This window comes from Montipora capricornis, chromosome 2 (assembly GCF_036669925.1).
Source record: "Montipora capricornis isolate CH-2021 chromosome 2, ASM3666992v2, whole genome shotgun sequence".
NCBI classification, from domain to species: Eukaryota; Metazoa; Cnidaria; class Anthozoa; order Scleractinia; family Acroporidae; genus Montipora; species Montipora capricornis.
Window position 1 is genome coordinate 1,423,306 of NC_090884.1, and position 15,000 is coordinate 1,438,305.

At 38.6% G+C, this 15,000-nt stretch overlaps 4 protein-coding genes across 6 annotated transcripts in view; 3 read left to right on the forward strand and 1 right to left on the reverse strand.

Moving 5' to 3' along the window:
* Positions 1–808, forward strand: part of LOC138038311 (PWWP domain-containing DNA repair factor 3A-like) — a 16,907-nt gene extending 16,099 nt beyond the window's left edge. For both annotated transcript variants that reach the window (XM_068884101.1, XM_068884102.1), the window contains one exon: positions 46–808. In XM_068884101.1, coding sequence (XP_068740202.1) covers positions 46–255 — 210 coding nt within the window. In that variant the 3' untranslated portion in view covers positions 256–808. The remainder of the gene's footprint in view (positions 1–45) is intronic.
* Positions 809–3,257: 2,449 nt separating this feature from the next.
* LOC138038320 (activated RNA polymerase II transcriptional coactivator p15-like) lies at positions 3,258–5,641 on the forward strand. The gene is made up of 5 exons (XM_068884122.1): positions 3,258–3,415; positions 3,538–3,621; positions 4,108–4,213; positions 4,617–4,711; positions 5,313–5,641. The coding sequence occupies exons 1-4, from the start codon at positions 3,350–3,352 to the stop codon at positions 4,700–4,702; spliced, it is 342 nt and encodes a 113-aa protein (XP_068740223.1). The 5' UTR covers positions 3,258–3,349; the 3' UTR covers positions 4,703–4,711; positions 5,313–5,641.
* Positions 5,642–6,113: 472 nt separating this feature from the next.
* On the forward strand, positions 6,114–9,553 carry LOC138038321 (inner centromere protein-like). Its single transcript, XM_068884123.1, has one exon. It carries the CDS (start codon positions 6,873–6,875, stop codon positions 8,286–8,288), a length of 1,416 nt encoding a protein of 471 aa, XP_068740224.1. The 5' UTR covers positions 6,114–6,872; the 3' UTR covers positions 8,289–9,553.
* A 632-nt stretch (positions 9,554–10,185) lies between these two features.
* LOC138038322 (survival motor neuron protein-like) overlaps positions 10,186–15,000 on the reverse strand; it is an 8,262-nt gene continuing 3,447 nt past the window's right edge. For both annotated transcript variants that reach the window (XM_068884124.1, XM_068884125.1), the window contains exons 7-10: positions 14,450–14,594; positions 13,276–13,380; positions 12,241–12,369; positions 10,186–10,525 (exon numbers count right to left, since the gene is read on the reverse strand). In XM_068884124.1, coding sequence (XP_068740225.1) covers positions 10,415–10,525; positions 12,241–12,369; positions 13,276–13,380; positions 14,450–14,594 — 490 coding nt within the window. In that variant the 3' untranslated portion in view covers positions 10,186–10,414. The remainder of the gene's footprint in view (positions 10,526–12,240; positions 12,370–13,275; positions 13,381–14,449; positions 14,595–15,000) is intronic.

Genomic DNA, 15,000 nt, shown 5'->3' on the forward strand with positions numbered 1-15,000 from the left:
TCAACATCTTCGTTTAGCTCTAACTTTCCACCTTTTTTCCTTGAGGCAATCATATGGTCCATAAGTGAGATAGACCACGTGGATCACCAAAGGGCAGAGAAAATATTCCAGGAAGGCTTCGAGCATGCTGTAACCAATGACGAAGTTCTTCAGCTGACCACGAAACTTAAGCAGAGAAAACCGAGCGCGGAAACAAGAGAAGAGAGATTGAAATGCGCTGAAAGAGCACTAAAGAGACATTTCGCTGAAAGCTGAAGTGTGTGCCTACAAGTGTGGTGGTTAACTTAGCATTCAACCCATCAGAATTACTTTAAAGGAATAACACAGTGCCATAATTGAGCCAGGCTCAAGAATGTAGCTAATAGGCCATAAGATGAAGAAAAGGGGCGGACAGATGCGCATTGCATTGCAAGCGACATCTTCATTAGCGGGGGAAATTTAAGAAAACGGTATCATTTGAGCCTCAGTAGATTCAACAGATGTAATAGGGCCTCAAAGGCGGGAAAATCTGAGTAATAGTCCTTTGGAATCGTAGTGCAAAATTACAATGTACAAAGGGAACTAATTTGTAGCCCTTGTTGGCAATCCATGTACACATTGCAATTTACTAGCCAGTTTTAGTGGTTATCCATGTAATATCTATTTTTTCAATTGTTATTAGGAAAAAAATCTATACACAAGGGCCTAGCCCAAGGGGGGGTGGGGGGAGGGCATAGTTCTGTAGAGACCAAAACAGATACAGCTGTACCCTGTAGTTAAATGTGTCGGTTTATCTGTTGAGGCAATAAATTCAAATCCTCAGATATGATCATTAGTGTTTTCTGATATAATCAATGGGCTCGAATGGAATGAGGCAAGACTGACAAATGTTGGACGTTGCAGTCGGCAGATCGCACAATCGTGGGTTCGATTCCTGTTCTGTTAAAAAGTTTAGGATTTGTTAGGCTTCGTAGCCTTTTTCGTAGGTTTCACTTTTAACACTGTAATGATCATAGTAATTTTGTCACTTCGTGGTAGCAAGTAGATTGACATAATAGTAGCAGATTCTAACGAAAAAATACTCTCCCTTCAAGTTCTTGCCGCCGTTTTTACCAAAACAAACCATAATGCAACATTTTGGGCACGTGATTTGTATCATCCCCCGCTGCGACATTCGTCAATGTTTGGCTCCTAGACCATATTTGGCAGATGTCTTTCTTACACTAACAGCATTATTTCTAACGAGATTTATTGAACAATGAATGCATTGTGCCTTCCTATGGTACGCACTGAAGTCGTATAATTTACTAAGTTTGTGCATGTGTCTTTGATAACAAGAAAAACGCAACTTTACCATTCTAACAAGTTTCACATTTTTTCAATTTGTTGTGATTGCCACAAATAACTCTGACGGTTTCTTTCTATAGACCACTTTCATAAATGGCGACCACTTTTCCATTCTTTTGTCTTTACTTTTATTAGACCTACTGCCCTCATTTTGAAACAAGAATTCTTTTGAAATCTGCTCCTCGTAGCGAGGCTAGAAAGGCTTATCAGCATTGTTCCTTTGTTTGGTGCTCTACTCTCTCCGAGAGACTTTTCTGTGGTTTCCTCTCCGCAAAATTCAATATGTGATTTGATTTGCGTTAATTTGTTGATTTCAGTTTACAGTGTCACCAGTTAGTGCTCCAGTACTAGAATACTAGACACTTAAATAAAGTTCCTTTCCTCTTCCTTTTTTTGGATTCACCGTGATTCTCCTCCTCCCACCACCAAAGCAGGTAATCTCTTTGATTCCCGGTTCATTACCGCAACGTCACTGGGTTGTGTCAGACTCTTTTTATTCACCAAATGACACGTGTCTATACCGTCGAAAGAGGTGAATACCAACTATACAAGAACTCCTTGACGCGAGGGTGCTCGTGCAAAATTATTTTGTTTTGGTTTTTCTTTCTTTCATGTTCGATTGTTTTCTTATCATGGTTAATAGGAGGCAGTGCGGCCCAGTTAGAGCGCTTGCCTTGAGATCCGGGGATCCTGCGTTCAAGACACGTTCTGACCACTCGTTCAACTCCCTAGTTCAACTTCTCAGGAGCACTTGAAAATCGCCAACTAGCTTGCTTCCGGCTAGTTGGGATTCTTAGCAATTGTTATTAAATGTTCTGTTCTGTCGTGTGTTCATTTGTATTGAAAAGCCCCTATGGGGAGTGGTCAATTTAAGTATGTACAGTCAAACCTCTATTAAGCGGTCACCCTCGGGAAATATCCAGGTGAGCGATTAAAGGGTCGGCCCACCTTTTTTCATATTTATATCAGTCTAAATCAAAATGTCATTTACAAAGCTTGTAAATCATTCTCAGTAGTTATGTTGCCGTGATTTTGCAAATGAAAGACTCTTGCTCTGCCAATTTGACTTTTAGAGCCCGAAACACCGTAGCAAAATCTCAAACCTTTCATTTTTATGCCCCTTCATACCAGACGTTTTAGGCGTATACACCTCTCTGTAATTAAATACCGATCAACTAATTTACATTTTATTGTTCACAACAAAAATAACGCAAAATATCATAACAGTATTTGCATGCCAGTATCAGTTTGAAGGTGACAGTTTTTCTTGTGGTTAGCTGCAAGGAAAACTGATAAAAGAGGAGGAATTCGACGTGTGCGCCGGTTGACCCACCGCAGAGACGTGTATTTTTACACAAACAATGCTTAGGTTTCGTTTGATGAGCTGCGAAAGAAACTGGACACGCTCAGCTTATCTTCCTGTCCAAAAATATGCCTTTTAGTGGTTGTTATCTTGTAACAAGGTGACCGTTAAAATAAGTCATTTGGGAAATCCAAACGGTGACCGCATCCGCTTAATAGAGGTGACCGTTTAATAGAGGTCAAATTTAAAGTAAATATGAGACGCAAATTCCGGGAAATTGATAAGTGATCGCTAGACGTTTGAGTGTATGTATGTATGAGAAAATACCAGGTCGAGTCACGAATAGATATATCTCCTTCACAATAACTGTCCGAATTTTCGTTCACTTTTAAGAGACCTATTCACTTGTCTGCAAGAGAAGAAATGCCCTCCATGGATGTCTTTCCGTTCGTAAAGAGTTAAACGTTCCCTGGGAACGTTCCACTTACGTTCCGAACCACACCCCCTATCCCACCTATGGATGAGCTCTGTCAGAAGTCTTTTCATAAGCATGCTTTTATCTTTTCTCCGAAACCGCTCCATATAATTACGGTGTAGTACATTAGTGCCTGACGTTCTTGCTCTTTCGTGATCTCCTGGGCTTGAGGCTTGGGTGGCTACCAAGCCCTATTTGGTGCTTGTTGTAAGATCGCACGGAAAGTTTGCGTTTCTGTTCAAAAGATGTCGAAGAGAGTGAAGTCGAAAGCAACTGTATCGGACAGCAGCGAGGAGTCCGAAGAAGAGGAGGCGAGTAACTAAACTCTTACTTTTTTAGGAAGTAGTCAATTTATTAACCATAAATTATTTGACGCAATCCATTTTGACGGTTATGAAATAGTCACGCTGCTTTGTTGGTTCTCCGCCCATAGGTTAAACCTAAAAAGAGAAAGACGCCAGCAGAGAAATCATCCAAGGCCAGTTCTTCCAAAGACGAAGATGACTTTTCCTTTCCAGTAGGCCAAATAACAAACTATATTATTTAACTTCTCAGCTAAGTTACAGATTGACAAGCCACATACGGTTGCCAGTTTCTAGTACCCCTGTAGGACACAGACTGTAGGGGTAGGGGAACTGTATTACAATGTTACCTTATTGCTCATATCTTATGAGAACCAAGTTACCTCATCTTAAAGCCTCTTTGATTTCATTCATCATTTTGTCATCATTTTTCTTGATATCCAGCAAACATGCTTTTATGTTTTAAGTACTTGGTGCTGAATTCAGATTGTTTAGATTTCTTAAATTCTATGAATATCAATATAAATAACTGTGTATTAAACACAAGTATGGTGGACCATGATATAAATAAGAGGTTCTACATCCTTTGAGTGACATGATAGAGCTATGGTAACACAATTCAATAGTAATGATATTGAAGAAGGAAATATCTTCTAAGCAGCAGTATTACTATAATCTGTTTGTCTTCGTCTTGGTTTCAGATTGCAGATAAACGCAAAATAAGTGTGCGAGAGTTTAAAGGAAAAGTGTACGTAGACATCAGAGAGTTCTACGAGAATGATGGAGAGTTGAAGCCTGGTAAAAAGGGTGAGTATGACTTGACCACGGTAGCAAAGAGAGCAGTGTTTCAATCAAGTTTTATTTGAAAATTCATCATAAAGAAAAGCAGAAATTTAGCTTGAAGTGTTGAACTATGTTGGGAAAGAACAAATTCCAATACAAAATTCAATTATCACCATTCGGCTGTCTGAAGGGAAATGAAATGATAGTGTAAGAAAATTATTATTTGTTCAAGGGAAAAAAGTAGCAAAACTATGTATATGTGGAAAAGAGACAAAAAAGCCATCATGCAACTTGCTGAAAGAAGTATAAAAGTAATGGTGAAAAAGTGTAAATTAATAATTATTTGTTTTGTGGCAGATCTTTTTCTTAGTTCAGTATGTTTAGTTATTCCTCTTCTGACGTTCTGATAATGTCATTATTTTGTAAGGTATCATGCTGCAGATAAGTCAGTGGGAAAAGCTGAAGGAACACATGAATGATGTAGATGAGGCCATTGAAAAAATTAACGGATAGCTGTTAAATGTATGTGACAATAAAAAAAAAAGGTCTAGATGATATTGTGGCACCAAGAGCTATCATACATGTATGCACAACTCTTACAAGGAGTGTCTTTTTCTTATTTTTTTTTTCAAATTGCTTTGGAGTTCTGAGAAATGAGTGGTGCTAGGATGGACAGTAAACTGTGGCAAGTTACATAAAAGAGATGACAACAGAGTTAAAAGAAAAGGAATCAAATTTTTCAATCTTTCTTTTCTTAATAATTCAAACAGTGACACTTTCTCATCAGATTCTTAGCACTATTTTGTGCTCAAAATAAACTGTCAGCCATCCTTTTAAAATCAGATTGTCAAGCAAGCAAGCAAACCATCCAACAGGATGGTTTGCAAGAGTGAGACTGTTCACTCGGGTTACAAGGACTGGAAATTATTTATGTCTTGCAAAATCTATAAACATTTCAAGTTTGTTGCCAATTACCCATGAAATAGAAATTATAATGCTTTATGACCCTGGAGGATTGCAACATACAAAATATAGTATAACATTGTATGGAAAATAACCCTTTCTTCTCTGCACGACATTTTTTTTGAAACTGCCCTTTCTCAAGAGGTTTTCTTTTTCATAGTTGTTAGAATTCGAAGACTTGCTGAAGAGACATCTTTCATCATTGATTGTTGAGGGTGAGAGACAACCATGATCATCGGCATGACGTCATGAAATAATGGAAGCTGTCAGCAGCATTATTTGCTTGTGTAGTTGAGTTCCTGAGTCGAGATTGGAGATGCGACAATGATTTGATCACATTGTTCAGAAGAAAAGTGGGAAAAAAAAAGTTGGAGTTGTTCTTGGTCATGTTTTTAGTATTGCTGTTTGTTTGCACATTTTATTATTGCTTTTTTATGCTGGTTTTCAAGGATGTTTAGCTGAATTAAAAGATAACTATTAATTAATAAAGGTTGCTGAGTATTCAATCCTGGTAGATATACAAAAGTATGAATGGCTCAAGCACAACAGCATACAATAAATTATGTGAGGTCCCCTTCTTTTGTTCCAGTTAACCGACTGGACAGCATTGGGAGGTCGTGATTGCAACTCTGGCCAGACTATACACACTCGGGCTCTTTAAATAACGGGGAGAAAGTGCTACCTAATGTAATGATATCTGCAAATGGTAAGACTTTCAAGATTTGTCGGTTGAGGACCTTTTAAACAGTAGGCCCGTCTCACAACCCTTTTTTATAAACTCTGTGGGACATTAACCCATTGACTCCCAGGGTTTCCCATTGACGAGTAAAATCGTCTGGCGTTAGACAGAGTAAAATACTAAGTCTGGCCGGTTTCGGCTGGTTTGGATGTCAAAGGGTTAAAGATCCCACATACTACTGGTATTCAAAAAGAGAAAGGTTTGGAGTTTCCGGGGGGGGGGGGGGGGGTGGCTGGCCTTCTTGGCATTGATTTCTCAAAAAATGCTTATTATGTATGTGGCCACAAAGCAAAAAGAGCTATAAGTTAACAGGGACTTTGCCAAGTGCTGGAACATGTGGGTGTAGATTTAGAAGTTGGCTAATAATTCAACATGCAGATCAACGTTCTTAGCAAAACTGAGACAGAAGTTGTAAAAGACTTTTCAGTGGCAAGGAAAGTGATTTGGGTCCTAAAAGCAAGAAAATCAAATAGGGGCTTGTAAAATATTACAGACCAATAATTATCGTTCTTGAGGGTTTTTTTATTGCAAAGACTTTCACAGAGCCTTGTTTGCTTAGCCTCGTCACGCATTTCCTACCCTCGTATTTCCTCCCCAACGAGGGGAGGAAATGGGGGAGGAAATGCGTGACGAAACCCTAAGGACGTCTGCGTGGGAGGCTATTTTTGCTTGGTAGGGTGCTTGAACTTTCAGAATAATTTTAGAGAGTTCCCCCTTATTGGACTATTCAATTTTCGATGTTTTTAGAACCGGACCTGGAACTGTGTTAGCCCGCATGACCGATGCTTTTGGGGTCACGCAAAATTTATCTCGAGAAGCATGACTTTTTATACTATAATTTAAATACACTATAATAGGGGATACATGACCAACCTAGGGCGAAATCTTTCATACCGCTGGCCAATGTTCCTAGTTTTGTTTTGAATTGGTTTTTGAACATCGTTTCAACGGTCGAGTCTTTTTGGGCCTAATATTTGGATTATGGCAACTTCTCTGAGAGGAAAAGTGCCAAAGACTAATTCAATGAGGGAAAAAGGGAAAGCAAAGAAGGAGCCAGCAGATGATGGTCGATCCAAGGGACAACTAGGGAATCGATCGTCTGGTACCTTGCCATTTGCTGCTTGGGTAGAGCTTCATCATGGAAAAGCAGCTCAAAACGCTCGCGAAGAAGAACTACGTCTGCAAAAAGTTATAAAAGAAAAGGAAGAAAAGCTGAGAGAATTCCAACAAGAAGTGAAGGTGAGGGTTAGAAATTTAGAGCAGATGAAGCGCGAAGAACAATATGGTATTTCAATGGAAGCTTTTGAAGTTGAGGGAAATGTAGTGAGACAGAGCTCGTTGCCAAGCACTGTGAGACGCGACAATTGTGTGTATCGCGATGACTCTGAGCTGAAAATTCAACGAAGCGTCACTCAAGATCTTTTAGCAGTTGATGCTGCTAGTCAGCTACTACAGGAACACGCGCAAAACATCAGAACTTGTTCTAAACATGCAAGGAATGTGCTGGGTTCAAAGAGTCTTGGAACAGAAGTGGATCGTCTGAGTGGGCTTCTTCCAGGTGGGTTATGGCAAACGTCTCCCACCAGGGACCATGGTGTATCCAGGCAAACATCCGACAAGAAACAAGAAAAAGATGGAATAAGGGAAGAGGAAATGGATGATTACTGGATAGGTGAAAACGCAATCAGAGATCATCATCCTCAATATTCCTTAGAAAAATGTTCTGAGGACCCGAATTTGGACTTGGTTTCAAAAAAACGAGCTCAATTTCAAGTTTATGACACCCTGGGAAACGAAAATACAGACTGGAATAACACTCAAAAGAAATCGGGCATTTCTCAAGTAAATAGAAAGTCCAAGTCTGTTGATGTCCTTCTGCAACCTTCCAAGATAATGGCAGAAAAGAAGGCACGTGCAAAAAGCCAAGTTGCTGTTTACAGAAGGTTGTTTATGGACATTGAGAGAGAGCAAGTGAGAGAAAACATCAGAATGAAAGAGCACCGCAAGAGAATGGAAGCTCTGAAAGTTGAAAAAGAGGTCCAACGTCTTGAGATCGAGCAACAGCAAATTGAAAAGATCAAAATGCAAAATGTCCAAAAAGAGGAAGAAGAATATCTTAGAGCTCAAGAAAAAAGGAAAACTGAAATAAAATTAGCAAAGAAGCATAAGAAATTTCAAAAGGAGAGGGAAATGGAGAGATATATTGGAGCTTTGAAGGTGAATTTAATGGAGAAACTACAAACCAGGAACATTGTTTTGCCACCCTTATGCTCATGTGGGCCAACCATCTGGGACGCAAACCCAGATACTTGTGCCAACAATTGTGTTTTCTATAAAAACCCTAGAGCTTATGCTAAAGCTTTGTCAACAGTCATTGCCTCTTCGAACCTTTGTTAGTAATGAAGAAAATTCAATAATGCCGCGTGACTATGCATGCAGCAGTGTATTATTGTTCGTGATCAGGGTTTGGAGGATGCCAGATATTTTTACAAAAGAGGTTTACAAAATCAAGCCTTGGACCGAACCTCTTCTGAGCTAGACTACACAAACCCCATTTCTCACTTGAGTATGGCACCGGAAAATGTAGACTTAAGTGTGACTTAATTTTGCATCCAGTACTTTGTGACTATTTTTCTCAGGTTCTGCTTGATGGACTAAATGAAAGAGAGACTACTCATAGTGCACCAATGTTAATCATTTATGATCTTTTTGAGAGCACATTTTTGTTCATTGCTAGCAGAGTTTTCCTTCCTTTTGCATTCACTGGGCTGCAGGCTATAACCGGAAAAGAGACCTCTGCCATTGGTCGAAACTCACTGTGTTGTGCATGTGCAGCGGTTAATTACCAACCAAATCCTCACAATACTTCATGTTGCGTGGACTAACGTAACAGCAACAGCAGAATTACTGTAAAGGAATGTGCAGGACACAGCGGGCTTAGGCATTCAGCAAACATAAGATGGGGCATGCGGTTTGAAGAGTGCTGTCCAAGGTTGTGGACAGCGGTCGCATCAAAGTGAGTTTCATCCCATGGCAGAGATCTCTTTTCCCATACTCATCAGCCCATCAAACTCATCAAAAAGAAAAGAGACCTCTGCTAACAGAGCAATAGCAATGGAAAGGTGCATTCTTTTGTTTCAGTACTGTTTTTCAGATGATCCATGTTATCAAGAATAACAGCAAATAAACCGTTTTTATTTTTGTGAAAGCTTCTGCATTAGTTTATCGGGCATCTGTCTGGAAGCTACTCCTAAAAATCATGTGCTCAAGGCATACAACCTGTTATGATGGAGCACAATATTAAGGAAATAAAAAATGTGCCAAGTGCACGTAAGCATGTGGGCTTTTTAAAGAACACAAGAGAAGTACCTACAGAAGCATGAGCATGAAAAGCTTTCATCCAGCTCCTGTCAATTCAAATCTTCCAGTTCAGGTAGGAGTGGAAATTTCTGAACACTCTGTTCTAGGATAAAATTTTGTGATGTGTTGAAGTATTTTTCAATAGATGTGTCTGATTACAAAACCAGCATAAATCATTTCTTTAACAAGTGATTGTAGGCATGGAAAGTTTTCACATCTTGTAATACCGGTAGCTCTTACCAAGTTTGTAATTTGGTTTGCTGTTTACAAGGATCCTTTATTAAATGAAGTTTAAATTTCAAGAGTTTTTATTTTTGGTGGTCTGTGATATGCCTATGTGACTGTATACCTTCATACTTTTTCTAAAATACTTTCGCAACCAAGTTGGTTGAACCTCATCTCTGCATCAACCAAAGTTTGGTTTCTGTGTTGGTCTCTGATGTCTGGAAAACTTTCAAGGCTGGTTTACACGTATGATGCAAACATGAGCACCATACGCATCTTTAGTTACCCTACGATTTTAGAGTAGCTTGGTGTAGCTAGTATCTCCAAGCATTTACCCTTCCAATCATGATACCAGGAAATACCGGTACAGGTCCTTTATAATATAAGTGTCCTCGGTTCTAAGGAAAGCTAGCAGTTGTTAAAACACTACTGTGTCTGATGCTTATGCTTGCGTTGTACGTGTAAACCAGCTCTTTTTCCTATTCTTTGATAATTCTCACTATTTCTTCACAGCTTTCATATGTGAATTCAGAAAGTCAAAGTTTAGAGTAAACCAAGGAAAATAACAAGCCATAATGGCAGACTGATGTAATATTTGTTTTTGTGTTTGGCATTTTCTTTTATGACATATATTGCACTATAATGCACTGGTGCCGTGGGATTCAGTAGTATTATTTTTAGCTCTGTGGTGATACCATGACTAACTAGCTTGGACCAATGAGAATGCTTTATTTAAACTGGCTATTTTACAAACTTAATAATAATAATTTATTATTGGTTAGACAAGTTATAAGATATAAGCATAGAGGACTAGTAATAATCATTCAAAGACAGCGGCATTGTGTTTTATTACAGTTATTCATTGAAATAATTATTAGTTTAATCAAATCTAATGCAAAATGGCAGAGATAACCATATATTTTAGTGTGGTGAAAGTTTCATGTTTCTGAGGGTTGGCTTGGTTGTTTTTTGTTAATATCTGAATCTGTTGTTGACACTTGAGCATCACTGCTTCTTGCACTGGATTCATGGCGAAGATTTTGCGTAGCCTAAAATACATTTTGTAAAAACAAACAGAAGTCAGTGTATTATTTTATTACAAAATAATGTTGATAATCTTCCACCTACACTGTATTTTCCTCCCTTGTCCCCTCTAAACTACTCTATGGACTAGCCCAAGGGGAATGAGGAAGTACTTTGATGCATGTTAATTTTCTTTGTCTGACATGTCTGTTTGTTTTATGGGAAAAGCACCTTAATATATTCTATGCAAGTGAATATGTTAACCCTGCATATGCAATGATGAAATACATTTGGGCAATGATCACTCAAGGAGGGTAGGAAAAAAAATAACCCTGAGTGCTCCTAACAGGTCTGAAACCTATGACCGTCTGTTTACTAGCTCAGATGATCCACCACAGCACCTTCACTTCACTTCACTTTTATTGTGCTACCTCACAAAGATCTATTTTACAGTGTCAGCAGTCTAATGGTTTAGAATTACAACAATAATACGAATCATGCGAAGGTGTCTTGAAAGGCTCCCGGGCTAGTAGATAAGTCGATAATAGATTGAGGTAAACTGTTCCAATTAGCTACTGTTTGTGGTAGGAAACTGTATTTACCAGTATACAAATTGGTAGAAGCTGAGAGTGCGATATAGTGTTCACAAATATTAATGTGTCTCTTGATCTCCTTGGTGGGTTTCTGGAGTGATTCCAGGAAGGGAAGGACAGCCAGGTTATTTAAAGTGCCCCTGTGACCAAAAAATAAATTCATATTTTTCTTTGGATTTCAAAACTATGTTAACAAAACACTAAGTGACCCACGTTTTAAGCCTTGATTTTGAAAAGACACCTCTTTATTTTAACTGTAATTTTCCTATTTAATGGTCCGCCATTACTAACATTATGTTCTCGAGAGAGCTGGATCGAGGAGAAAATGACGTCAAAGGCTCACTAGTTTAAGAATGCAATATGTGTGTACGCTGCAGAATTAATATGCAGCACGGGGGTTTTGGGCTTTCAGACTTTTAAACTCACGCTTTGCATGTATAATAAGCTGCGTTCACACGCTGAAATTTTAAGCTAGTGAGCCTCTGACGTCACTTTTCCCTGGATCCAACCCTCTGAGGTCCAATCAGTCAGTTTTGAACGTGAGTAATGGCAGACCGTGAAATCCAAAACTTACACTCAAAGTAAACAGCCTTTGGATAAAAATCAAAGCTCAAAATTTTGCCAGTCATGTGTTAAGCAAACACACTTTCAAAATCTGAAGGAAAAAAAGGAAGTGGTTTTTTTAACCACAGGGGCACTTAAAGCCTTTTTTGACGAGAAGTACTCTGTCCATTTGTCTACGAAGCTTTAGAGCTGTCCAACCAAGTTTTTGTAACATCATTGACAATAGAACCAGGCTCATAGCTTTTACAGTCAGAAAGGACAAAGCGTGCTGCTCTGTGTTTAATTTTTTCAACTTCAGTGAGGAGCTGTTCAGTGTGGGGATCCCAAGCACTACTGGTGTATTCTATAAGTGGTCTGATCAAACTTGTGTATGCTGCTTCTTTTACTGCTTGATCACAAGCAGATAAATAATTATTGCATCTTAGTAGGAAGGCATTTGGTGACAGAGTCTGGGGCTGTGTCCTGTAAGAAGTATAAGTGGTGGTCCACTGATCCACTCTTCATTTTGACACTACTATCCCTTAAGGAAATATTTCAAAGTAATAGTAATGTTCTGAGTTTGGGAACAACAAAACCTGACCCACCTGATAATAGCCTGTGTGATAACCACTTAAATACCATGCCATTAACATGCTTGCTAGTGTGTCATTATCATGAGACACATCACTGTTGTTAACAGGAGCTGGAGGTGGTGGCATAGGTGCAAACGGGAACTGTAGGTTTTAAAAGAAGAAAAAAATGGTTTCAGTAAAACTCAAAGTTGGCTGCTGGTTTAGGTAAAGTAACCAACTGTTGTCATTGTTTTTGTTTTGGTTTTTTTTTTTTTTTTTGGGGGGGGGGGTGGGGGGAGGAGTTGCACTTGAGACCTTTTTTTTTTCGGTCAGTCTGATTTTACCTAAAAAAACTGGCACTGGCCAATTTTGTTTGTGTTCCGGTTGCACATGTATATGTAGCAACATGACAGTATTAACATTGTGAAAACACTTGTGTAAACAATGGCAATGGTGACAAGTTTTGATTTCATTGGACCACACATAAAACGTAAATGCATGCAACCCAAACAAAGTGCGGTTCTCTCTGCACTTTCGCTGTATTTTATCTTGAACCTAAATTTTCAACATCAAACCAAAATCTTTTGATACTTCTGTATCTGTATAGTTTGCTGCAACGGCAAGAAATTATTCGGCTCTTTGCAGAATGATGGCGCCCAATTATAATTGATGTTTTGGAAAAAATCTGCCTGCCCCACCACCCATACACTTTGGTATCTTTGATCTTTTTAGTCAGCCAGCAATTTTTTTGCCTGAAGGGTCATTTGGGAAAAAGAGTCAATGTTTATACAATTTTTGTTAAAACAAAAAGAATTCATTCTAGGATGAATTCCCCCCCCCCCCCCTTCCTTGAAATAATATGTCTTTAATTCACTAAGGAGAAAAAGTTGCCAGTTTCTCTGAGTGAAGCAGCTGATACTTTTCATTGGCTGTTGATAATTGTTGAAATCACTGGGAACAAAAAAACCCCTTCCTATGCAAGACTTGCTTCTTTAAAGATATTTGCATGATTTCCAAAACATTCATCTTAGTACAACTGTGCAGACAAAAATATAGCGCTTGACTTACACTGTTTGATGACGATTGAAATCCAGATGGGCTGGGCATTGTCCACTGATGAGATAAAAGGGAAGGAGGAATGGGTGGGGGAGGGGCTGTGGGAAAGAAATTCATCTGAAATTGAAAACATGTGTATAAAGCAGTGAGATCAAAATTAATGGAAAAAATTAATATAGTATACTATGTTAACCTTCTTTATAACATACCAAATAACAGTACATCATTGTGTAATCAGGACAGCAAGCATAAATTAACAGTTGTTTCAACTTCCATTTTCTTTCACCGAGGTGTCAAGTTGCTTGCAGGCATTAAGCAAAAACAAAAAGACTTCCTCCTTGTGCTTATTGACTAGAAGGAAATGGATTCTCTCCAGGCTATAAAAAGGTGAGCGCCTTATACCTAAACATGCTGCCACAGTGCTGGAAACCACTGTTGGTCATTGGACATAGACCAAATGTCCAAACTGGTAGCTAATTTTACAATGCTAATAACAAATATTTACTACAGTTAGCTGCCATTTTTGCATTTCATGTATTAATTGCTTGATGTGTTGTTTCATCCCATAATTACGGGACCTCATGCATCTCCAGAGTTTTTTGCGGTGTTCTGCTCAAATACAATGCATTCTGGTAAAAGCTGGTGAATGGCACAGTGCATTCTGGGAAAAATGGTGAATCCAAGAATTCATCCTACCTTCTCATGAATCCATAATAATTTATTATGTTGCTGCTCTTGCCATAATAATATTATGATAGAGAGCCTGATGATCAAACAAGAAACTGTCCTGCCTGATACACATGTATTGCTCTGTTTTTCAAATAAGTTCTGGTAAAATTTGCTTTCTGTGAATAACACATCTCGCTGAGCAAGAATATAATAATAGCTATTTATTATATTTCTTGCTTGGCTACCAGAAAAGTTTGTGATGTCTTGAAAACAACCAACAAACCTACAGTATGATAAAAAATATCAAATAGCAATATTGGTTTGAACGTAGGAGTCATATCATGACTTGATGAAGTGAGATTGTCCAGGTGAGTACATGAAGTCCTGAGAAGACTACTCGGCTAGACTCAGAGGACCACTTTCACTCACGTGGTTGAAGTGTCATCAGCAACAGTCCTTCTCAGTACTACTCTTACCCGGACAATATTACTTCATCAAGTATATCAATAATACATACTGAGGACTGGCAATTTGAAGAAAATGGATAACTCGGAAAAGATGATCCTGACAGGGGGTTTCTTTGATCTGACATGTATGGGTGATGATGTCTTGGATGGCGTGTAGGGTAAGATGACTTTAATGCTGAGATATCCACACTTTGTCTAAATGATAAAGACAACATGACATATTAAACATTGACACTGTGCTTAAACTTGTGCTATATAATTATTATTGTTCTTACTTGCAGAGTTTTTATTTCAGAGGAGGTCGCATTGCCAGATTAAAGGAACCCCGATGGTCCTGCTCTGACATAATAAATTAAAATTTTTGAGTTGTTTCTTAGGTTTTGTTCCTGATTCTGTTAAGTACTACGATTTTCATAATTCTGCAGACTTTCATCTTCAAGCGCTAAGTTCCAAACTACATTATTTTTGGCTTCCATCAATCAAACTTGAGACGAAACCATAAAATCAATTATTGATGCCTGACATAACGTACTAATCAGTACCTTTGGTTCCCATGGTACATTCAAACTTGACACAAATGAAAAAGTGATGGAATCTGTAC

What these genes read in the sequence shown, in the direction of transcription:
- LOC138038320 (XM_068884122.1), top strand. Translation starts at nt 3,350, where the DNA reads ATGTCGAAGAGAGTGAAGTCGAAAGCAACTGTATCGGACAGCAGCGAG. An exon ending in AGGAGTCCGAAGAAGAGGAG is followed by an intron (nt 3,416 to 3,537) that starts GCGAGTAACTAA and finishes CTCCGCCCATAG; the next exon opens with GTTAAACCTAAAAAGAGAAA. An exon ending in GTTGAAGCCTGGTAAAAAGG is followed by an intron (nt 4,214 to 4,616) that starts GTGAGTATGACT and finishes TTATTTTGTAAG; the next exon opens with GTATCATGCTGCAGATAAGT.
- LOC138038321 (XM_068884123.1), top strand. Translation starts at nt 6,873, where the DNA reads ATGGCAACTTCTCTGAGAGGAAAAGTGCCAAAGACTAATTCAATGAGG.